Source organism: Sprattus sprattus, assembly GCF_963457725.1.
Source record: "Sprattus sprattus genome assembly, chromosome: 12".
Lineage (NCBI taxonomy): Eukaryota > Metazoa > Chordata > Actinopteri > Clupeiformes > Clupeidae > Sprattus > Sprattus sprattus.
Genome location: NC_137910.1, coordinates 21046064 through 21071346, shown reverse-complemented (window position 1 = coordinate 21071346; position 25283 = coordinate 21046064). Strand labels below are relative to the sequence as shown.

The 25283-nt window shown below is 45.2% G+C and overlaps 2 protein-coding genes across 5 annotated transcripts in view; both read right to left on the bottom strand.

Moving 5' to 3' along the window:
- Nucleotides 1–15036, bottom strand: part of LOC308373752 (striatin-like) — a 38001-nt gene extending 22965 nt beyond the window's left edge. For all 3 annotated transcript variants that reach the window (XM_080849383.1, XM_080849384.1, XM_080849385.1), the window contains exon 1: nucleotides 14745–15036. In XM_080849383.1, coding sequence (XP_080705509.1) covers nucleotides 14745–14957 — 213 coding nt within the window. In that variant the 5' untranslated portion in view covers nucleotides 14958–15036. The remainder of the gene's footprint in view (nucleotides 1–14744) is intronic.
- Nucleotides 15037–16110: 1074 nt separating this feature from the next.
- heatr5b (HEAT repeat containing 5B) overlaps nucleotides 16111–25283 on the bottom strand; it is a 32245-nt gene continuing 23072 nt past the window's right edge. For both annotated transcript variants that reach the window (XM_080849004.1, XM_080849005.1), the window contains exons 29-36: nucleotides 23984–24229; nucleotides 23616–23743; nucleotides 22465–22609; nucleotides 21852–22124; nucleotides 20944–21168; nucleotides 20180–20331; nucleotides 19454–19667; nucleotides 16111–17454 (exon numbers count right to left, since the gene is read on the bottom strand). In XM_080849004.1, the coding sequence (XP_080705130.1) occupies nucleotides 17147–17454; nucleotides 19454–19667; nucleotides 20180–20331; nucleotides 20944–21168; nucleotides 21852–22124; nucleotides 22465–22609; nucleotides 23616–23743; nucleotides 23984–24229 (1691 nt within the window). In that variant the 3' untranslated portion in view covers nucleotides 16111–17146. The remainder of the gene's footprint in view (nucleotides 17455–19453; nucleotides 19668–20179; nucleotides 20332–20943; nucleotides 21169–21851; nucleotides 22125–22464; nucleotides 22610–23615; nucleotides 23744–23983; nucleotides 24230–25283) is intronic.

The following is a 25283-nucleotide window of genomic DNA, read 5'->3' as shown; positions in this document are numbered from 1 at the left end:
ACCACGATAGAAACTCGCGAGCGTGTTACAATTGCCTCATGTATAAGGGGTCTAGATGTAAACCGTTAGTTTTTCCGCCGATCGTCTGAGCCTTTCGAGAGAGGTGGTTTACCACGTTAATTCGTCTTACAAAAGGGCGTGTCAAATCAGGCCGATGTGTCATGGGGGAGGCCGTGCGTGACTGGGGGGAGACGGTGACAGGAGGCTAGAAAGTTCACTTCATCATCTCTTTGAAATTCCTTATTCCATGAGTGGTAGGCTACAATGACTGGCTGTTTTAAAATATAACTAATAGCCTAACGAAACAAAAGAAGTTTCATCTTCGACGTTAAGGCTTCTTCCAATACTGACAGCTGACTCATAGCTTGCAGGTTTGCGGGAGACGCGACATTTGAGGGATGTCACTTAATTTAAACCTTTTTTGCTTCCGTTAGTGTGTGTGTGTGTGTGTGTGTGATAGAGACAGAGAGGACTCAGTAAAACATCAGAAAACACCGTGTCTCGTAAGCCTTAAACTATCAATCACCCCCACAATGAAATATGCCATTACAGTCGCGACAAACTTCTTGGCATTGTGGTGCGCCCAAAACGCAAGCTATAAACGTAGCCATCCTAATGTAACCAAAATATACCTCTGCTGATATGCCTAACCTTCGTTCTATTTAGAATTTGTCTTAGCACTATGCAGGAATAAAATAGCATCTACAGTGTCAGGATTCAGGCGCTCTCGCCTGGCTTCTATAACGCGCCCTGCTGCACTGACGCCCGACTCACATTGTTGCGTTGGAAGCCGTTGATGCGTCAGGGTTAACGCATCCCCATTCACTTTGCATGGGGTGACGTCATCCTTTGCCGAACTGAATTGTGGCTCCGTTTGGTTCGCGTGCGTTGCGTTTCATGCTTTGCTCGCGACAAGAGTTGAAGAAGGTTCAACTTTTCGACAGACAATGCATGCGTCAGCCAATCATATTGCCGTTCATGCATAACTGACAGCACAGGCACTAGCCAATCATATCCCGTATATGCTCACGTCTACAGAGCGGCAAACTCAAAAAAAAAAACATGGCTGCCAAACTCCGTAGATGGTCGTATTTGTACCTTCAAGTTGGTTGTTTGACTTTTTTTTGGTTAGATTTTTAAAAAGTTACCGAGAAATAGACACTGTACAATGTAAAAACCCCTTTATTTTAACTGAGAAATACGTATCATAGGATTTGCGAGGTGTCTGAGCACACTGTCTAATGATGGGTTAGGGTTAGCATGCTACTACTCACAGGGTAAAAGCTTACTAATGACGTGATTGGTTTGTTGACCTGTCAATCTCACTATAACGTCTCCGTTATCAACAGAACCCCATGCGCCAAACTCCTCCTCCACCGTCCGTTGCATCAACGCAACAATGTGAGTCGGGCGTGAAGGAGCGCTCACTCGCAGCACCTGTTGCTGGAACGCATATAATTCGTTTTGCAAGGTGCTGTAGTCGTGGGAACGACTGGCCTGGTTTCTCCCAAAAGGAAAGTAGATTTTCCTCTGCTGATCCCGCGTCTGTATGGAAGTTTGTAGAGAGATTGCCGGGGAGTAAAATGCTCCCTTTCCGTTACGTCTGCTGCTGGCTAGTAATACAGACAGCCGGAAAGGTTAATAAACGGAATGAAATAGCTACACATTACACACGCTATGTTTTAATAAAAGCCACGTTACTCACATACTGGTTAACACTGTTTGTTACAGCACATAAATGTTTGTCGCTACATCCAAACTGCGTCACCGTTGTCCCTCCCTGTGCTCCAGCCGCACCATTTTGCTTGCAATGTGAATCATTTAATTGAAATATGCTTATTGGCATTTGTTGCACCTTAATCATTTTCTACAAACATGATATGCTATGTATGGTGTAGTAGACTGAGACTCTATTCACTACTGCACAAAAACTAGACACGTTTGAAAAACTAGACGTTTGCAATGAAGTAGGTTAACTTTCGCCAATATCTCCGTAAGGGAGATGGGTTATGTGCTCAAATTTCCTGGGATCAAAGAAGACGTTAGTATTCATGTGCAAACTAAAAATCACGTCTCAGGATTGCTGCGCATGCAAGTTATTTCGGGTGTCTCAACTGTAACTAATACCACTGTCATATAATTATGAGTCCAGTAAAAGACGGAGCAAACACAGTTTTCTACCGTTGTTGAAACACATCCACGCGTAGACTCGTTTTCTTTCCATCCGAGAGTGGTTATTCAAAGAAAATATTAAGCACTATATGCTGATAGAAAGAAGGGAACTTTAAGCCACTACACTGCCTGTGCCCGATGCGGATCCACGTTGATGTTTAGGTAAACAAACCAGGTGGGAGCACATCTCCGTGGTCTTTGCGCATGCCCGAGGCAATGTAACCGCTTTACATTTTGCACATGTATACAGGTAACGACAAGAGCCGTTTCCCTTGAAAATCTTCACACCTACACGCGAATACGATACGATAAACTGATCTGATCTCAGTGGCACATGTATAAGGCCCTTTAGAGAAAGTGCTGCCACACAATGAATCCCAGCAGCAGCAGCAGCAGCAGCACCAGCAGCAGCAGCAGCTCAGGGCTTATGCCCCCCCTCCCTCCCAGACTCTGGAGGCAGAGGTTTCCTGTCGCTGATGCAGGCTACACCTGGAGCAGAGGCTGGGGGCTGGGATGCCTGCAGTGCATAATAACAGGCAAACATGGCCTCTCTAGCGGCTGACAACTAGCCTTTCAAGCTTCCACAAGCAGCCTCACTGTTGACGTCTGCGTCGTGTCTAATACAAATAAGCTAGCGGCTCTAAAATAGGCCTGATCCTACAGAGGACCACTCTCAGGACCACTTAAATACCTATATGCATTTTTTATGAGGCCGCAGCAGCTGAGAGTGAGCACATTCCTATCCAAACAATAACCTTTGCCAAGAAATACAAACAAATGGGGGGGGATTAATGGCAGTGACATTTCAATTCTGCATGTACGCCTTAAAGAAAACAAGAGCTTTGTCAGTGAGGCAGGTACATCTCAGCCCACGCAGACATGCACAAACACATACACCCCTCCATTACCCCAACCCCACCACAGTAATTTATCATCCAGTGTACTCCACACAAAGCTCAGATAAGAAGTGGAAAGGTGGACCATATTTACAAGGCAAACACACCCCTCTGCCTGGCACCGTCACAAAGCCTGCTTTTTCACAGCAGAGCACAGCAGAGAGAGGAAAGATGGCCGACTTGATAAGGAGGCTGAGGGCATTCCACGCATTCCTGGGCGCAGGCAGGCAGGCAGGCAGACACACAGACAGACAGACACATAGATACAGATACTCCTGCTGCTGGGTGGGTGAGAGGTACAGTTCTAGCCCAGACTCGGGGAGAGATAACAGGGCAGTGGTGCGTGTGTGGTCTGGGTTACACGCAGCAGAGGCAGGACATTGTCTTTGCTGAAACAGAGAGTGAAATCTGGAGGCAGGCCAAAAGCCCAGGCAATAGCCTACATCACAAAGTTACACACCACACACACACACACACACACACACACACACACACACACACACACACACACACACACGATACAGTGCAGCTGTGGCTCCAATAAACACCACAGTCCTGGTGATGACAAGACTCACCAAATGAGAATAGAAACTACAGTGTATTGCATCAACACCTTACCCTGGTGACAGCGAGTCTATTTTTAAATGCATCTTCGCACCTTGCAACAAGCATCACTGTTTTGGATCTATCCTATATCTTTAGGGATGGACTTCAGTGTGTGTGTATTTCCAAACGTAGCAAGGAAGAAGACACAGACAGGTGCTGATGTGTGTGTGTGTGTGCGTGTGTGTGTGAGTGTGTGTATGTGCATTTCCAAACTGAGCCGGGAAGAAGACACGGACAGGTGCTGTCGATGCTACACTCCCACCTGACGTCTCACTGAACCAGCCTGGGTCTCCCCTCACTTCCAGCCTACAGGCTGCTGTAACTAAAGACAGCAGTCTAGGCATAGGAGTTGAGATAGCGCGAGTCAGTGGGGTGGGGGAATGGTGGTGTGCCGGAGGGAAAGAGGAAACCCCCATCTCTTGTACAGAATTAGAAAGAAGGATCGACTTCCAGGATTTGTCTGCTTGCTGAGATTTCGGTCACATTCCTCTGCACTTTTTTTGTGATTAACTTCCAAGATCGGCAATTTCAGTCATCATCCTCTGCACTTTTTTGTGTGCTGAGGCTACCAAACCTAAAGTGGCCACCTGTGTGGTTGTGTGTGTGTGTGTGTGTTTCCAAACTGAGTAGGGAAGAAGACACGCGTGACTGGCCTAGCCTGAGCCATTTGAGGGGCTTCAGCCCTCATGAACACTGACTGACTCAGTTTCTGTGTCAGAAGCAGCCGGGTCAAAGTGCTGATGAAAGAATCCAGCTCATTGGATGGTTCAGCAGCCCTGGTCATCTTTTTGGACGTACGGCCCTAGCGTAATGTCTGTGATGGGTAAACAAGGCTGTTTGAGCTGATGAAATAGCGTAGGTATCTATGCAGGTCACACTTATCTATGCAGGAACTTACTTAGCACATTAGTTAGGCTATTTATTATTGTGCATGAGAGAGAGAATCGGCTGTGGTCATAAAGTCTGACTAGCAACCGCCACCCTGCACCCAGTGTGTGGGTGAGTTGGGTCCAGAGGTGACTTAACACTTACTAAGCCCCACCTCAACACTGACGACTCTGTAATTAAGGGGACAACCTGTTTCGTTGCAGCTGGACAAGAACAGTGTGCCACATGACAAGTGAAATTCAGCTGTCATTTAGCTCAGTATTGCTGGGTTACCACCTCTGGAGACTAAACTAGACTAGCATTTTCAGTTTTGTTTTCAAGTGAGTCGTGTCTGTTGTGAGGCCTAGTCCAATCTGATTGGAATGAAAAGTGCCTGGAGAGGACCACAACAGCCTGAAGGAAATATGAGGTCTGGAGGCATTTTAATTTATTGCGATGATCTGTCTCCATACACAATGAGTGTGTTGCCACAGGCCTTGTAAAATAACCCAGGATCCCCATCAATGTTGGGGAGTGACTGAGCTTTGGTCTGTGCATTTGTGTCTGGCATGGAAACAAAGAAACACCAGAGTGCTGACTGAATACTTACATTCCACCACTAAACATCAATATAACAAAAACTGAAGACACACAGGCAACCCCCCCCCCCCCCCCCCCCCCCCACACACACACACTAAATGTAGTCTTCATCCCCTGCTGAATGTTTCATGAACAGTGCTCACAAGAAAGTCATCCACACACGCCCAGATTTTCCTGACTGTGACAATGGTCAGCAGTGAGTGAAAGGCATTTTAATTAGGGTTAGGAACAGCCTCATTTGCTGTTTGTGAGTGATTGGCGGGAAGGAACTGTATTAGGTCAGGTGATGTGGATTTTCATGCCCCTCAATCGGAGTTTTTAGTTCTACAGTGGGAAGGAGGCACGCGCGCACGCGCACGCGCACGCGCACGCGCACACACACACACACACACACACACACACACACACACACACACACACACACACACACAATCTCTCTCTCGCTCTCAGAGTGACTCCATCAAAGCCAGTCAGCCAGCCAGATCTGTATAGGGGAGCATGTCAGAGAGAGGCCAGGGATTAAAAACTCTGGAATCGGAATGTGGATGGAACCTCTGGCTGTGTTCTTCCACCTGATCAGCTCCACTGGCTGGGCAGGGTGCATCCCAACACACTGTACTTATAAATTCATAAGTAAGTGTACTTATGTGTGTGTACATAACAAAAGGCAATTCACCAAGCTACCTACAAATTATAGCAGAACAGAGAGTTAATGTGTGTGGATCTGTTTTCTTACAGCCTGCTGATCGCTTCACTGGGGGACAAACAGGCTCGCTGCTATTAGGAGATGGTCGGTCCTTCTATTCGGTATGGCTGAACCGGTTCTGTTCTCTTTCCGAGGCTGTCTATTCCACATCCACTTACTCGTCCATCAAATACATTACACTGCGGATGGGCGCCACTGATGGGGACTGAGGGGGTCGCCTGTCTGTATGTCTCTGTGTCTCACCATCTTCACTCAAGACAGACACTTCTTGGCTGAAGGATTACTGAAGGCTCTTTCATATATGAAACCCTTCATCTTAGTAAAAACATGGTATGAAGAACACATTTTCATTCCCACTCAGTCTTCCATAATGCCTCACCAATACACGGCAATCTTGGGTGCAAGGTTATCACAACCACTTGTGAAGGATGTCAAATGGCTTCAAAAAGACATTAAACAAATCTGAGAAAAATAATGGGCTTATGCTGATCAGTGTAGTGAATGAAGGGGGAAAGGTCCACCCTCCCCTGCCCCTTCTTAAACACGTTAATCCAATGGTTCCAGTGCCCACTGGAGCCGCGCCAGAAGATTACCGTTAATGTGACTAAGTTGCCAGGGTAGATAGATTAACGATTCAACTTTGCTGTTTAGCTTCCATTTCCATGCGACACCATAAGAGTAAAATGGCAATAAATAAATGGCTTTTCATCATTAGTCACGCGCTTCTTTGCTTAGGGACCACTGAGGCTGCTTATCAGTACCGCGCAAGGCCAACATTTGAAATAGGAGAATATCAGACCACACAAGCAGATACTATGCAAGGATGCAAAAAAAAACAAAAACAGAAACAAATCCCTCTCAGTTTGAACAGCATCTCAAAGCACAAAATATCCAAAGCGTGACCCAGCAGCTGTGGCCCATTACGTCCGCAGAGAGATGATGTGCAATGTGCTAGAAAGATGACGAGATGGGCTAACCCCCGCGTCGCTTTGGGCCTTTTCAGGGTTCTGAAAAGCAAAAGCTGGAAAATGCCTGCAATCATTGTCTGCGACTGTCAGCGTTGCAGCGAGCAGCAAACAGCAATTACCAAGATTTATGCACAATGGGGAGGCATGGATGGCAGCATTTTTTCTCTCCGGTCTACAAAACAAAACAAAAAAGGATGGCAAGAGAGGGAATGAAGAACATGCAGAGAGAGCGGAGAAAGAGAGAGAGAGAGAGAGATAAGTGGAGCGGAGTGAGAGAGAGAGGCAGTTTGTGGGCAGCAGCCTTGCAGTGAAAGAGGAAAAGTGGGTAACCCACTTACTTACTACTTGCCTCCACTCCAGCCTCGGCAGAGGACTGACTGTCTCTCCTTTTTTTAAATTGATGTGCTTAATGAAGTCAGGGATTTAGCTTCCCAGCCTCGCTCTGCTGCCCATCCACTGCCTGGGCTCAGCATAAGCATAAGCTGGGAGGGAGCCTGGGAGGAAGGAAGGGTGTGCTGTGCCGGCACTAAGGGGGAAGGGTGACCACCCACAGAGCACTTGGGGTGGAGATGAACCCTGCAGTAGGAGGAGGTCAGGTAGCAGTAGAGGGTGTGTGTTTGTGTGTGTGTGTGTGTGTGTGTGCGCACGCGTTTAAGGAAAAAGAGAAGAAGAGAAAAGGCAGGACCAACTAAACGATGTTACTGTGCCACCCATCAACTCCTCTCTCTGTACACTTTGACCTAGAAAAGTGCATGCAGGTCCGGGGGACAGTGCTGTGAGTGTGTGTGTGTGTGTGAGTGTGGTTTTTGTTAAGGAGGAGAGAGAGAAAAGGGAAACGGCACAACCAACTAAAGGCGCCCTCTGACAAGAGATTTAAGCCATTTTATCTATTTTAAGTTTACGACACCAAGTTTGATGTTTGTTGACTGTGCGATGATAACACCTACTGAATCGTAGGCTACGATGCAAGTAAATAGGGAAGGAAAGTGAAAGCCTAGGCCCCTAGTGGCCATAAATGATGTTGCATACAGTGCTACATCAGGTGTTGTACGAAAGCAGTGTAGCCCCAGTCAAATAAAAATCATGCAGCACAAAAGTGATTACAGCACTACATCAAGTTTCTAACACTGAATTTTGAACCAGGCTATCTTGGGTTGAAAAGACAGCCATCTTTGAACCTCTGTCACAGTTTTGGAACCACTACCAAAGACATTGGCACGTTTCTGTCCTGTTGGTCACCTTTTGTCTGGGACAGTCAAAAATAGCCCAGTGTATACCCGCCATAAGACGTCACTATGACACCCCATTCATCCCTCCCTCCGTACACCATGCCCTTGACAGCCCCAAAAGCTGCCCCAGGCGCCCGCTTGTGTCAGTGCCTGGGCTCCCCTCTGCTATGAACCACCCAAACAAACTGCTCCTCTGCAGACCAGGACGATCTTGCCTCTCATGCCACAGTCATTGTCCGAGGTTTTCTTCTCTCGCTTATTCCCCACTGGCAGAGACGTCTAGTTGGAGAAGCCAGAGGAGATCATATGTGGATAATTAGGACATCTCGTCACTAAGAGAGGACATGGCTCTTAATAGGCTGGCATAGTAGGGCTGTGTGGGCAGACTAAAGACTGGTGATTAGGCCTCTTTGCCATAAAAAATGTCCCACTCATGGTCAGCTTTGCCCAGCTCATCGTATCAAATTAAGGAACAGTAATGAGGACCTGAAAGTGGAAACACTGTCCAATGACCGGTGGGGAGCCTGAAGTTAGCCATTCTGACAGGGACAAGACAAGTAGCCTAAGCCAGACAGAAACACTTTTTTGGCCTTTAGGACAGTGACTGGAAAAGAACATTTGGTTCACGCGACCTTAATAAGCGCACAGAACTTCAGCTGCTTGAAGCCTAATTTGGCTCACAAAGCACACTTCATTTTCAGAAAGACAAATGCAAATTTCTTAAACTCTTCAGACAAGGTCATCAAGTGATGTGAAAGAAGCTGCCATCACAGCCAGTGGTAGGGCAGTGTTCTGACAGAAACATGGATGAGACCTACAGCTATTTCCACATCTGTCAAGCAGGATTTTCTGGAGTCCAGCATTTCTGATGCATGTCTCCATCTCTGAAAGGAACCTGTGGATGGAATTTGACAGTCAATACTTTTCTTTAGGTCTAGTTCTTGACTTTCATTCAACAAAGTGTGAGCTACATGTGAGCTTCATTTCAAAGCAGGGGGTGATGACAATCACAATCCCATCTACCCTGACGGTTAGCATACATCTCAGAAGATCTGTCCAGACTCCATGAGCCAATAACCTTACAGGAAACAGAGTGGATTACTACTCCAACCACATGTGTGGGAGCTATCTTATCTCTCGTGCACATGGCTCACAGCGGTGGCTAGGCTAAACTTGGGCTTCCAAAGGGATCTGGGATCCTCCCTTGGTTTTCCCTGACTGGAGGCATTGGTTTGAAGTTACAGGGGGGATGGGGTGCCCACCACTCATGTTTCAAGGAAAGCGACCAAACAGGCACCAACAGTTCTAATAGAGGGCCTACTACTCGTTTGGTGAATGCATGGGGTAAACCCAATATGGCCCTGCACTGGAACCAACATACTGTTGTATGGCAATAATGATTGATGGCACAGTCTAACTGTCTAGGCTGTATGTCAGTTGACATGAGGCCTAGTCTAGGTAACCCAGGGCACTCACAAAATGCTTCATACTTCAGTCGCAGATTCACAAACAAAACTATAATTGGCTCCCTGAAACACAAATTATACTTTCATTATTTATAGAAGTCCATCTGGATGCTTTTTACTGAACTAGGGGCCTAATTCATTTAGCTCTTGTAGCCAAAAACGTCTTGGTTCTATGGGCAGTAGTGTGCAAGGCAGGCATGTGACGAGGGACAGAGAGAGTAAGCTAAAAACAAAAATCCTTTACGTTTACCACAATTGATTTGCAAATCAACTGTATTCATTGTAGCTTAAAATAAAATCAAACACATATTTGTACATGGCAGACAACAACATGCTCCATGTCACAAGGAAAAACAACAGTCAAGAGTGAAGCTGTGAGAACATTATCCAAGTTCAAACAGCACTCAACCTTCAAGAGATAAAGGCTTCCAACTAACCATTCTAACCATATTTTTAGCTTCCTGTGCCTTACTGCTGCGAACACTAAGAAGGCGGCTCATTTCACGTGTCCAACACACACACGCGCGCGCACACACACACATACACACTCGTTTAGCAAAAAGGTGTTAGAGACTGAGAATGATGGAGACGGTTAAGGATTGAAGAAAAAACAACAATTTGTGCATGAATGTACGGGGGAAATACATCTCACAGTAATGAGGCGAGCTGGGCTATTCTTTGTCATTTCACACAGCATTTGTCTCTGCAATTACTGCACAAATACAGTATAACAGTTAGAGTGTGGATGTAACGTGTATTGAAACCTCAGGTTTCACAAGGTAGAATTCAGGCCCAAGGAAAGATAAAGGCAGATGCAGAGTAGATAGCTGGAGGCATCAGACAAGTACAAACACTCAACCTGAGAGCATAATGCAATCCCTTGTGGTTAAAACAGATGCAAAGGAAATGAAATGAAAGGCGGAGCAAACATTCAAAAAGACAATGCTCAAATTGCCGCCTGAATGCAGATCATCCAATGGGCTGTGCCTTAAAGCTGCCACTTCTTGTGATGGCGGGAGGGTTCTGCAGCACAGCTGATAAAAAAAAAACGTAACAGGAAGTTTAGCCCCGATTGCCAGACATGCAGTAATATGGCCTGTATGAAGACACAAGTGAGTGTCTCATTGGCTAAAGACCAAGGCCTTGCCATGAGGTCATCACAATGAGGGCACTCAATAAGGTACTTTGCTGAGGAAGCAGAGATCAATGAACCAGGCTACTGTGGTTGTTGTAATATCCTCTTCTCTTAATTCTGTGGTGAATCCTACGTGCTAAATATTGAAGTTCATCAAAAGCTGGCCTGAAACCTGAGGTTGTAGCAAATAGTATTGCAGCTTCCCTGACCTCACTATAACATGTGGTGTTTTATTTGAGGAATTAAAAGGTTCCCTTCCAAAACAGCACACAACAATCAATGTGTATTCTAGGATCAGAGAAGAGGAAATATCAACTATTTGAGCTGGCTAATTAGCACACAATCGAAGTTCAGGGGACGGATGAATCCACTCATCATGCCAGGCTTTTACCATCTGAACTTGGAATGTAACGCCTCTACACAGCAACAAAAAAGGAACACATCTCCAACCCCCGGCCCAGAAAACTAAATGAAGCAAGGGTTAATGCATCCTGCCCCACTTCCACATCAAAAGACATCATGTTCACTTGACCTTGGGATATGGCTCTGACAAGTGGAGGCCGTGGCACTCCAACCACACGCCTATGCCTCTCACATTACTGTCAGCAGTAATTAGCTTTAGTCAGAAGTAGGCCAGTGCCGATAACTCCCGCTCCTCTGGTCAGTCCGACACCTCCAGGGCCAGAGACCACCGCATATCTATCACCCATGGTGATTGCACTGCACTGTGAGGGCCGAGGGGACCGGCTCTCTGGTTGGCTGATAAAAGAAACAAAATTCAAATGGTAGCCGCACAAGTGTCACAGGACAGAGGGGTCAACGACCTCCTCTGCAGATCCAGTGATGAGGCGTGAAGCACTTGAGTAGAAGATCAGCTCATTAGTATGATTAGCAAAAGATAAGGCAGATGATGATAAATTGTCATTTCGCAAGACCATGGAACCCTGTTAGGCAAAGATATTATGCAGAGACACAAGCTGCAACTCCAGTCCAAAATGTGGTATGCAAGTCCATCAGTGTTGACTGCATTAATCATTAATCATTAATCAAACTCAAAAGGCATCAGACAACAACTAACACTCCCTGACCAATCCACACCCACGTTTGAAAAGGACCCGAGTGATTAATCGATAAAACAAGGCGAGGCCATCCAATCTCTTGGAACACACTTGTCAGTGTAACTATTTTATCCATCTTCTTCTCACACTCAGTGAACACAAACCAGGATTGTTACATGCAATGTAACAGCAGTACCGTCACACTTTTTCGTGACAGAAGCAATTACTCCCGTCCTTCTACTAGGTCTTTTTCTGTCTGCTTCTAGAAAATATAGAGCCTTTAAACTGGTCATGGCTCCTGGTATTAGTGTCTGTCTGTTTCTGGAGGAGAAAGAAGAAATTATGGCAGGGAGTGATGGCGGAGGCTTTGATTTGGGCCCCACACAGGGAGGAACATCCATCTGAAATAGGCTGGATACTAATAAGCTCACTTCTTGGAACGGTCATTATTGAACGGCATCACACCTATAGGTTAATTGAACGTCAACCCCTACGTTCCACTTTAGTGACATGGAGCAGGATGGTCTGCTGATTTCTCCTGCACAATCTCAGATACCACAACTTCTGAATGAAATGAAACCAAACATGTCATTTAAGACCTACACTGACTTGTGACTTGTGAATCAAAACATTTTGGTTTGAACTGTGAAAAAGAAGTCTTCGCAAATGATACGAAAACAGGGGGACTAATCATCTTTGCATCACCGAAAACAGATACTAAAATAATACCGTATTTGAATATCTTATTTCACAGAGAATATAGACAAAAAATAATGTAAAACCTGCCAAACCGATTATCAAATACCCTAAATAAGGTAGTGCCTTACACTAAACTCACTGCCTGTGTCTGTATGTTGACTATTCTGAAGCAGTCGTTAAACACAAATGCATGCACTCCCATAATGAATTAAAAGCATACAGCCGGTTATTCAATGGCCTCTTCCTGAAATGAAATTCTGCATGATTCACTGCACTAAGCAGAGCAGAACACAAGTTAGAACAACACACAATAGTCCTAGAGGACTGACTGCCTCCAACTTTGCGTAGCATACGTCTGAGGAGCCAAGGAACAATGGGAGAGGGAGAAGACTACATCCTCTTAAATTCTGTGGGCACTACAAAGGGGCACCTTCCCTTCCTTTTCCCTCTGCTCTGCTTTGATTTTCCTTTCAATGTCTTCTCCCTGAATCACAGCACCCACTCAAGAGATATTTTTACGCCGCCTTGCAAGTAACAAACAGTCATGGGCTAACTTGCTCCCAGGAGGAAAATAAATCACGACATCTAGGTGCTCCTCGCACCACCATCCTTTCTATATATCAGCCCCTGGTCTTGCAATAAGTGGAACATAGCTCGGGTCTGAGGTTATGTCTGGTGTGGCTGTGTTTCTGAGTAGGAACGCCACTTACTGATAATAGAGTTGAACGTGCCCTTTCCTTGGGGTAGCATCAGGAGAGACAGGTACACTGTTTATACAATGGCATAAGTTCTCAAAAATGTGCTGGTCTACAGACCGAAGTGCCTACCACATTATGCCATACTCACAGGCATCAGTGACATTCAGAAGATTACCGAATGTCAGGAAGCCACAAAGGAAGCATCTGAGTCACTCTCTCATTGTTCTCTATCCTTCCAGTCTACTAAGGTGAACAGTAAAGCACACGGAATGGAGACGTCCATTTCCAGTTTGCATAAAAGATAAGTCAACCTCATCATCAGATTTGTAAAATTATTTTTATGTAAAATAAGAAAAAGATACGCATGGACACTTGTAAAGCCAGGCCTATAAGGTGGGACACATATATGGCATATATGTCAACCTTTAGCCGTTAATCATTATAACCCTGTGCTCAAAAGCACACTAGAGACGATGAGGTAAGCCCACTGGATGACGTCGCAATAATAGTAGTAATTTATCTCTCCAACCAAAAACCTTTCCCATACACTTATACAAAACATTATTCTTTTAAATGCCGATGAAAGGAGAACATGTATATGGCTCGCCGTTTATGATTAAAATTAAATTCAACATTAACAAATCATACCAAAACACCGTGTTTGGCTGCCAGTTTTGATGTCACTAGTACCTCTATCTGCTTGTATGAGGAAGTAGCTATCGAGCTAGCTAGCGTTCTAAGATTGCTAGCTACATTAGCTATCTCGTCAACTAGCTGCCCACTCTTAAAAACGAATAAGGAACCTTCGGCGTAATAAAATAGAGATATATATATAATGATTTCCGTCCAGTGACCTTATTGTCAAGGCTATAAAATGTTCAAAATGACGCAATCTAGCTGGCGAGCTATGTTCCACTTATTGCAAGTCTGCCCAAATGAAGCTTGCTAAATGCCGAGCAGCTTCCTCAATTTTATAGCTCGAAAGCTAACAATAATGTTAGCTAGAAGGCTATCGTAGATTTGTTTATGACAAAGGTTGGAAGCGTAGCTTGCCGATGGCTACTAGCAAGCAGATATACGCTCTGAAATCGCAGAAACACGTAAATATTTTTAAAGAACAGAAAAAAAGTTATTTAAACTACAGAATATTAAACATCTTTAACGGTATTGTAAACGTTTACGTCGCAGGAAGAGACAGCTTGTGTTCATCGAATTTAACTTGTTATCCGCTAACTAGTTAAGAATAACATTACTGACTTGTGTCTGGTTTTGCCAGTCAAATTGAGAGTTCTAGTACATGCATTCAGCATTTCAGTAGGTAATAGTTCTACTCAGAGAAATCTGGTATATGCAAACGTGAGAAAGTGAATTCATAATGCGAGGTTATTGAGAGTGTTTAGTTGGATGCTCCGCTGAAAAATAACGGATGCCCATTGCAATTTATTGTGAAGAGTTCGAATGCAAGTTAACGTTATATTCTTTCCGCAATATTCTGTTACCTCACTGGTGAGATAGCTCCTGTGGGTGATGACTTGTTATAACAATATATTTACAACATGTCAGGTTTGCTTGTCCATTATGTGCATTTCGCTGCCCGTAAAAGCCCTGACTATAAAGATAGTTACAGACATCAGCAATTCTCACCTGTAATTCGGCCCGCTCCATCTCCCATTGTGCTCGTTCCACTTCAAAACGGGCCCATTCGTGCTGCAGAAAGTGCAAGATCCCTGGGATACTGTACTGAGCCCTTACTGCTTCCCCACCATCGCCTTCGGGTAATGGTCCTTTTCCTCCACTTTGCAATATCGAATTGTTATTATTGTTAAAAAAGACGCCGGGCCCTGCCTGGTCGTCCATGACCGGGCTCGGGTAAGGAAACGACGATACCAAATCTTATGAAGATTCTCCTCCACCGCTAGCTCTTTCAAGATATGCGCCGCACTGAATGCCTAACGTAGAATCTGCCAACGGCGAGTTGAACTGGGGGAGAGCAAACTCAATTTCTGACAGCCAGCTGTCATTCAATGACGTCAACCAGCATACTCACGCCCACAAGTGAGTGGGCGTTTCTTGAGACGCTAGTCGAGGCTTGTGGCGACGTGCCTGCAGAAAAGACAAAAGGATGTTGCTAATGCTTACTGAAAGAAATATGTCTTTGTATGCACATCATTAAACAAACTCGATCAACTTGATAAAACCTAAATAGTTTTAATAACCGACAAAAACTATTACGTGACATCAATTCAAACCATTCGAAGATCATATAAAATGTTCATGTCACATGACAACCAAGACCTTCACATAAATTCTCAACAAATATAATTTATGCATTTGAGCAACTTCTTAGATAGACCAATAGTGGCTTACCTTTTGAATTCAAATCGATTACCATAAACACCAAGGTTAAAATGGTCCACCAAAATACACCTAAACGGAATAGTAACCTGAGCAGTTATGTGGCCATAGCTTCTCATTTACACAGACTTATAATGGCAGAATAACTGGCACACTGATATTTCAAGTCCGAATGTGCTTGACAATTAGCAGTAGGTGGATGTATTATTTGTGCTCATCATTTGCCCAAAAAACAGAGGAGGGGGTGTTTTTTTTTAATCATGAAAAGACAAAAGCAATAAATAGGCCTAATTCTTTTCAAGTTAACGGTTGGCCCTATTAGGTTACATTTTGAACATTTAATGCAAATTAAAATATATAAAATACATGACTTTTTTTTTTTTTTCAAACCATCCCCCCCAACAAATTGCACCCTGCCTGTATCCTCTAACATGCATACATCTGTCTAGAGAGCTAAACTGACAGGTGCATACTTAGACTTAGTGTAAAGATTCTGATGTCTCTCTCATGTCTGTTCATTGTGATTTCCATTGTCATCAGCACAACATGTTACAGATTAACAGACGTAAGGACAACAAACCAAGACAATAGATGTGAGTTCAGTTCCATTGTTTGGTGGATAAAGAAATGCCTCCAACGCCATTTGCTGTGGTTGTGCAGTTGTTCATTCATTTATTTTACATTCTGGTCCAAGAAACAATAAACAGCAAAACAAACAAAAAATGGAAAGCAAAAGACAAGGTGCAAACTCACTCTTTCTTTCTTTTCGGTGCATGATCACTGACACACTTGATAAACAATATTAGCAATGCTCCACCAGTTTTTATACAGATAGCTCACCTTAAATTAATCCTGCAGATTAAGAGTCTGCATAAAACCAGCTGCATTGACACTCACTGCCTTATATAATACAAGTGAGAACAAAGGCATCCAGTGGACATAAAATCGTATGAAAATGTACCCGCATAAGTGAAATGGAAAACTGTAAACAGACTTTTCCATGAGCCTTTCAAGCTATTTTTCACCGTAACATTGGCAAGTCTCTCCATGTAGAGTTAGACTAACTATGCTTGACTCAAAGCTATCTGAAATAGCCTGCGGTATGATTTCTTTTAAAAAGTAACTCAGGAGTGAATGTCAAAAAACAAACCTAAGGTATCTAGATGGGAAAGGTAAGCAACGAGGCCTTTAAACCAACAAGCAAGACAAAATAACAAGGATAGAACAAAATACAGTGACAATTAAAGTTAAACAGGTCAGTGATTCATGGAAAGGAGGGAAATTTCATCATCATGATATACGGCTTTCAAATGTGCTCTCATGAAAAAATGTCCTATTCATTACAATTCTTAATGCAGTGCTCCGAATGACTCTGGTTGGAAATAAGAACATTCTGGAAAAATGAGATTCCACAATAAAACTCCCTTTGCAAATTCAATGCCACAAGCACATGGAAACGCTCCTCTAAATGCTTTCATATATCCTCTGGCACACAATATTAAAAAGGCCCTTTATTCCATATTTACACATATATTTTATTTCCACTTTCTGGTTGGGGGCACTCTCAGGAGCTTAGAGGAATGGCTACAGACACTCTCTGTCACACACATAAACAAAGAATCCAGCGAAAGATGTGAAAAACACAGTAAAACACAGCAATGTTAGTGGGAATGAAAAGATGAGATCTCTCTTCAGAAGAAGCTCGTCTTGAGTTTGATGGTGGGTGCGACCTGCACTGTGGGCTGGGCCAGTCTGGCTGCTTCCTTGGCCTTGCTGCTGGCCTGATTGGCTCGGATAGCTGTCTCCAGGCGGGTCTTGAGCTCCGGCGCCGCCCCGATCACAGTCTTGAAGGCGGCTGGGTACAGCGGGCCGATGCGCATCAGGTCCTGCAGAGCAAAGTCGTGCAACCCTTTGGAGGCCAGATCAGCTGAGGAGAAGGCATTCTCGTCTAGCAGGTACGACACCAGGGTGGGGACAAGGAGCGCCAGCAACTGGACTCCTGAAAAAGGAAGAGGAACAGACAAGTGAGTCACTGATCAGACATCAGTCAGTGATGGACAGGTGAGAACAAAAAAAGTGAGTTTTTCTCACAGGGAGAAAAGAGTTGAGGTGAGAGGACACACACACACACACACACAAACACACACACACACACACACACACACACACAGAGAAAGAGTAAAAGTAACAAAAAAAAGAGAGAAATCGGTACATAATATGGTTCTGACAGTAGATGTGGGTGAAGTTGACAGGTTGATTGTGTATTCCTGTCGAGTGTTCATAATGCCTGCAGCGGTCACCTTTTACATATAATTATACTCAATCCCCTAGAACAACCATGACTGAGTCATCCACTCCACTCTGAAAGGAGTGCAGAATCCTTTGGAGCTCAATTGAACAATGTGTGCAAAAGAAGCACTGAAACACAAATCCCAGGGGTGTGAATCTCTTCTCTTTTTCTCTTTTTCTCTCTCTCTCTCTCTCTCTCTCTCTCTCTGTCTTTCCCTCTTTCTCTCAACTCAAAGACTCTCACTGCCTCTGTTGTCTCACTGCCACAGAAGGCTAATGAGTCATACACGAACATTACTTCCTGACTAGGGGTGGCTGCAGTAAACCCCATCCAACCAGTTGCTGTCTAACACTGGCGAAATTCCCACCGCAACTGAGAAGCTCAAAATGCAAAACACACGCCACTAGGAGTCACCTAGGAATCATGAGGGCGATGTGAGCATGGGAAGTCCACAGGAAAGAGCAGACCAGACAGAGATAACACAAATTGTTACAGGGCAATGAGCCAGTCGATGGAGTGCTGCGTCGGGCTGTTTAAAATTCTGTGCCAGTGCGAAGACACCCCGAGACATAATTACAGAGCAGACACGACACACGGCTCCACTGACCCGATCTAACACACAGCCATGCTAATCGCCCCTTTACACCTGCTAATACATCATCCCTGCACACACACACTTTAGAGCTTTCAGTGTGAGAAAGGGGAGGAGGGGAGAGAGGGAAAGAAATACTTATTTTGATCAGCCAATTTGCACATAAAAAAGTTCTACGTGAGAATATGAGAATATTTTATTCAGAAAAGATAATTCTGTCTGCCCAATCATATTCTGTCTGCAAACATGGTTACACCCTTGGTGTGACTTCAAGTGTGAAAAACGCTTAAAATCACATATTCAACTTTTCACAATTAGGCAACCTGTTCTTTCTTCACATTTTCTTAGGTATGCAAGCACAAAAGAAAAAATCTAATTTAACTTCAAAAGTTTGTTTAAAATTAAAGCTGAGGTTCAAATTAAAGCCAGCAGCCCACAAAAAGCAATGGCATGGAAATTCCTGACACACATCCATTGGCTTACACTTGAAGCTCCTTTCCTTTCAGATGATTCCAATTTTATATTAAACTGGATGATCTCAGCCGATGATAGAGGAGACGGTACCACAAGTCAACTCTTTGCAGTGGCTGATTACTGTGTTTGTGTGCATCACTGACAGAAAGTATACAAAACAGTTCCCGTTTGAAACCCATCCATGTCTACTTGCTAGCTGCTGATTTTAAGAAAGACATATTAGGACAAGATGACACAATAGCAAAACTAGTAATGGCATAACTTTCCATGTACAGCAGTGTGTTGAATCACCATGCTGCAGCCCAACACATTATAATGGGGAGTTTTAAATCCATATTGTGATGCAGATTATTATTAACTCTGAACATCATCATTAAATATTATTAAGTGCATGAAATATTATTCTCCACTGTGGTTATACAGTGGCTGCATTTGAACATTACTGTGGTTTTGTAGAAATTTGATAAATAGGCTTCAGATCAATCTAAGACTAAGAGTCACTTTCATTAACTTTTAAGCCTTTGGAAGAAAAGCCTATGAGAATGCCAACTGTACAATCCCACTGATCTCAAAATCCCATTATACCGGTCGTAATCCAAGGGAAACTTTGCAGAACTTTTTGTGTCCCATGTTCTGACTTACGGTTCTGTTCCTCTCCCATGGCCACCAGGCTCTCGAGGACCTTCACTCCCTCCTGGACGGCCTGCAGCTCTGCGGGGGTGCTGGGCCTGCTGCGCTCCACCGCCTTCAGCTTCTCCACCAGCAGTGGAGCCAGAGCATGGATGTAAGGTGTGGAGAGAGCTCGACTGGAGTGTTGGAACACTGACAACAGGAGTTGGTAGCAGCGGGCCTGCACCTATGGGTAGTGGAACACACACACACACACACAATGGGCTGAAGTCAAAGAAAATCTGGCATATGCAACACAAAAGGTCTAAATCTGACTCTGATCCGACAGGACTCCTTAAGCTGCAGACAGCTCACACATATCTAGCACTGAACTGAGAGGGGATTTCAGTTGATTCTGTGTGTACATGCACACGGCGTGAGCTCAATGAATGTTTGCATACGACTGAACTGGTGGCACACCATGAGACAACAGGTTTGAGAGAGATGTGTGTGTGTATATGCTTGCGTGTGGGTGTGTGCATGTGTGTGTATGTGTGTGTGTGTGCATGTTTGTGTGTGTGTGTGTGTGTGCATGTGTGTGTGTGTGTGCATGTGTGTGTGTGTGTGCATGTGTGTGTGTGTGTGTGTGTGTGTGTGTGTGTGTGCATGTGTGTGAGTGTGTGTGTGTGTGTGCATGTGTGTGTGCGTATGTGCGCGTGTGTGCCCATGTGTGCGCGTGTGTGCCCATGTGTGTCATACCCATGGGTCGCTGGAGTTGAGGGCATTGCGGAAGCGGTCCATGCAGCCCTTCTGGAGGGCGGTGACGCCCAGCAGCTCGGAGCTGGCTGACAGCAGGAAGAGGGTGATGGCTGTCAGCATGCTCACCTCGTCCACGACGGGCCGAGACTCATCTGGGGGACCACACAAGGGTAGGGGCAGGGGCAGAAGAGAGGATACCTTATAAAAAAGCTATAATAATAATAATAAAACTTCCATATTTGTGTGTGTAAGTCTATCCTTGTATCGAAAAGTTGATCCTGATACATTGCACTGTTTAAAGAAGCAGTTTAGGAGAAGGTAACACCTAATAATAATAATAATAACCCAGTAACCATCAACTAAACTAAAGGACAATTTATACCTTAAAGATGCAGTTCGGCTGTTGATATTTGAGTTCAACAGCCAATTAAATTACACCGCTCCTTTCTGTTCTCCTGAAGCACTGTGTTGATTGGCTGGGACTGTTTATGGCTCAGTCCAAGCCACTATGTTTGTTTCCCATTTGCAGAGCCAGGATTGTGTACGAACGAACACCAGCGTTTTTTTAAGATAGAGGACTGTGATGAGCAATTTGTTGAATTTCACAAAAAGTGTCTGAGATTAGGAACCTGTATATGTATGCAAGCTTTTGTAGGTATGTATGTATATTCTTTATATACATATAGTGTATTTTTGTATACATGTATTTATTCATGTATATGTGTGAATGTATGTGTGTGTGTGTGTGTGTCTCGCTTTCTTACCAGGTTGAGCATATTCAAGCACAGAAGCCAGGCTGCTCCTGACCAGACTGGTCCACTGTGTGTGCGTCTTCTCCACTCGTGCCAGTGGGGATGTGATGATGGTCTTGATGCCCTGCAGGGCGGCTGAGGCGGGCAGAGGCACGGAGTTATCCGGGTTCTTCAGTGCGGTCTCCCTCAGGACGCCCGTGATCAGAAACAGCACCGTGGGAAGGATCGTCATGCTTCCTGATGAGCAAGGACAAACCATACGATACGTTCAACTTTTTTCCATCTTGTTTCGGCATTCCAATCAAATTTCGCTCTCCAAGGTCTGATTCATACAAACTGAAGCCTTGATTGATCCCCATGACTAACTGAATTACCACAATGAACACAGATATTGATAAAAAACCTTTCCTTGGCTGTGGGTCCCTTCAGTCAGTTGGGACAAAGGCACCTGTTCATCGAAATATCCTTGCTCCTTCACTTTTAAACTATTCTGATGTTTGTGTGTTATTCGGACCATTTTGTGATATTAAATTCAGCATCTTGTATGTAGGGAAAGCCTCATTATCTACTTAAATAATAATAGGTGTGCATAACTCAATGGAGAGACTGGGTAAACCTTAATATGTATTTGCAAGTGTGCCACTTGTCTCGACTCTTTGACTCTTCATCTATTGCCATATGTGTTGTGTCCGTACATATATGTGTGTGTCAGTACATATATGTGCTGTGTCAGCATACCGTATACATTAGGTCATGACTGTTGCGCCACAGGTAATGTCCTTAGGCACTCCAGTGGGTATGACAACATATGAGTATGTGTGTGCGCACGTCAGCAAAGCACCATATGGTCAGAAAGAGTGTGTGTGTGTGTGTGTGTGTTTGTGTGTGTGTGTGTGTGTGTGTGTGTGGGGTTCCCCAACCTGCTGGAGAGCAGAGGGCGGGCAGCTCGGCCAGTATGGTGACGGTGGCGGCCACCAGACGAGTGCTCTCCTCGGAGAGGCTGTGGGGCCGGTACTGCAGGTGGCTGGGCGAGTCGCTGGTGCGTGCGTTCAGCTGGGGCAGGTGGCGCATCAGAATGAACACCAGCAGCTCCATGGCGGCAAACACCAGTGATTTCCCTGGGAGCAGCTCCCCGCTGTCGCTGCCCTCCCCCAGGGTCGAGGCCGACTCCTTCTCCCCTCCCTCCTCCACACCTTGGGGCAGAGGTAGACAGGTAAGGGGAAGTCCATCATGGCAAGAGTGCAAGAGTCAATTACAATTTCATTACATTACAACTCAAAAAACTAGACTAAATCCACAAAGGGATTTATTAAATTGGGCCTAAAATAGGCATGCTTATCCAGACTGCAGACAAAGAGAGATTGAGAGAGAGAGAAAGAGAGCGAGAGAGAGTGTGTGTGTGTGTGTGTGTGTGTGCTTTTGTATGTGATGAATATTTGTGAGTGTGTATATGGGTGTTTCTGCATGTGTGTGTGTGTGTGTGTGTGTGTGTGTGAGAGAGAGAGGGGGGTTCGTGGGGTGGTGTGGGCTCACTGGAGCTGGAGCACTGGAGCTGCAGGTGGTCTAGAGCAGCGTGTATGATCTCCTGCACCAATGCAGTTGCCTGCAGCTGCACACTCGGCGGGTCGCACGTCAGCAGCAGCCTGTGCAACACGTTCAGCAGCTCCACTGCCAGCAGCTGGTAGAGAAACACACACACACACACACACGCATGCACAATTTACTTCTTCACTGACATTCACAAACATTCCATAAAGGACATCATTAAAGGCAATACTGTAGGTCGAACAAAAATGTAAATCTGTCTTGGTCTGTCTGGTCATGATGTAACACAGCCAATGCTGTTATCTGGCAGTGGGCAGCGATCAGCACGTGTGGAGGATCCCTCTTCCATTTTCACATGATCCTGAAAACTCCTCTGCTGCCAATTTCGCCCCCATTGCTGCCAGCTGCAGGCGTCTGAAGCCTGTGACCTGCAAACATGATCAAGGCTCCCAAATGTGATTGAAATGGGACGATGTAATGGATGAGGTGCAATCCACTAACCTTAATCTATTAATTTGGGTCATAACTAAAATGAAAAGCTAAAACAGCATTAACTGCCATCATGTTGCTAAAGCAAGAGGAAACCTCAATCCACTAACCCTGCCCCATACATGCACAGGCAGAGGTAAGAGGTCTACCTGCACTTTACTACATCTCCTGTGACCTCAACCCTGCTGACTTCTGGCCTGAAAGCTTATCACATCTTCAGTGGTGTGAGGTCACACCTGTGCGCTGCGTTCAGCTCCATAATTCCAGGTTATGCGGCGGGATACCACAGGGCTACTCATTAACATTGGGGGAAAGCTGTCTGCTAACCTCCATCACAGGATGACGGTGCAGCTTCAGCCAAGGCTGTCCCCTCCCCCTCCCCCCTCATTTCCAGGCCCTTCAATATCATCATCACGAGGTGGCTGAGGCAATAAGATGTTTATCTCTACTCCACTCTACATAAGGTGGATGACCTCATTTGAGAGACATCCCTGACTGAGGGAGTCTGATGAGAGACTAATTGGAGACATAAACGAGCTCGATTCGCGTCTTTACGAGGGTGCTCAAAGCTCCTTTCCTTCTGTCTCAAAGAACTCCCTGACGTTGTGACTCCGGGTCGCAGGCGTGTATTGTGTGCACGTCCGTCTCACCTGGTCCTGGGCGATGTGCTGGCGGGCACAGGGGGAGTCCAGCAGGGTGCAGAGGGCCTGCAGGCAGGACATGACGTGCTCTATGGGCTCCTCCGGCCGCGGGAAGCACAGGAACTCAATGCTGATGCCTGGAGGGTGCATAAAGGGCAAAAGACAAAACAGAGTAAGCGAGGAGAAGAGACAAGCAATAGGGAAAAAAAAAGAAAGATACATTTGGTAAACACAGTAGTTCCTCTCGCAAAACCTACACACCAACAGGTGGAATTAAAGGCTACAGAGGAAGGTCGAGCAAAAGCGACTCGAGGTGACAAAACTCTTTATGTCCGTCTTTTCCCGTTGATGTTCAAACTACGGCTGCCAGAGCTCACCTAGGAGCAGATGCATGCGGTCCTTCACCAGTTCCTCCTGGCTCTTGTTAGGGCCCTGTCCGACGGGCGGGTAAGCTGCAGGCCCGGGGACTTTGAGAGGGGCAGAGGGGGTCTCCTCCGAGCCCTCGCCAGATCCAAACCCGGTGCTGTGGAGCCAGAGGGCCACTGCGTGCTGGATGGGGGCCCAGGAGTTTCGGTAGTGCAGGCGGGCTGTGTCTATGGTCTCTGGAGTGTAGAAGGCCCCACCTGGAGAAAGGGCAGAAATGAACGAGGGGGGAGGAAAGTAAGAAAGAAGAATGAAATAATTTAGGAGCTGATATGACCACAGGGGCCATAACAAAAGCAGTGACGGCAAAGCTAATGGAAAATCAAGTCTGTCTTCCAGCCATTCACAAAAGGTCACAAATGAAGTGGAACTAAGACATTCTGGGAATTTCCCCCCCGGGAGAAGAGGCCCTTTTGTAAGACCATTCAGCAATATCAGCCAACATTATTAGGGAGCTTTCCACCATTATTCAAGCCCAGTTGGCACCTACCATCACCTCATCAGCTCTGGATGAAAATGATGAGCTGGATGTGATCGAAAGAATAATTTCACCCAGTCATCATCATACATCTAGCTCACAAACACCAAGCAGCCCTTAGCAGTTATTTTCCCTTTTACCAGAAGCAAATTCCTGATTTGGGGAGTCAATAGACCAATGTCCTGTGTGCAGTTAAGGTTTGGTGATAAGGAATTAAGGCCAGGCATTACTGAAATAAGATCAGGACGTCTTAAACTGTCAACATACCTGAACGGGGCATTAGAGTGGTAATGCTGTTTGGCTCAGCCACCTGGCAAACTATTGTTTTTTATTTCAAGTTGCTCTTTAAGTTAAACAGTTAACAGTGGGACTTAACTGAGGGTGAGAGATTTGGACAGATTAAAGGTTATAAGCAGGTAGAGCAATGCTACTTCCCCATCAAGGGATATTTAAAAGGAAATGCACCAATATAGTTAAACCCAGGCGTAATCCCCGTCTCTAACACATCCTTTAGAGAGGCAAGGGATTTGGGAGCACTGGATCGCCTGCTGTGCAGTTTTATCCAGGAGCTTCACTGTAGCACTGCCAAACTGGCCAGAAGAATCATCACACTCTGTGAGCTAATGTTTGCACCGCACCTACCTTACCACACGTTCCTGTGGCTAAAATGCTGGAACAACTAGCTGAGCAGGATCATGGGATTGATACCCATGGAACCCAAAATACTAATGAAAAATGTATACGTGTACTGCACTACAAGTTGCTTTAAATAAAAG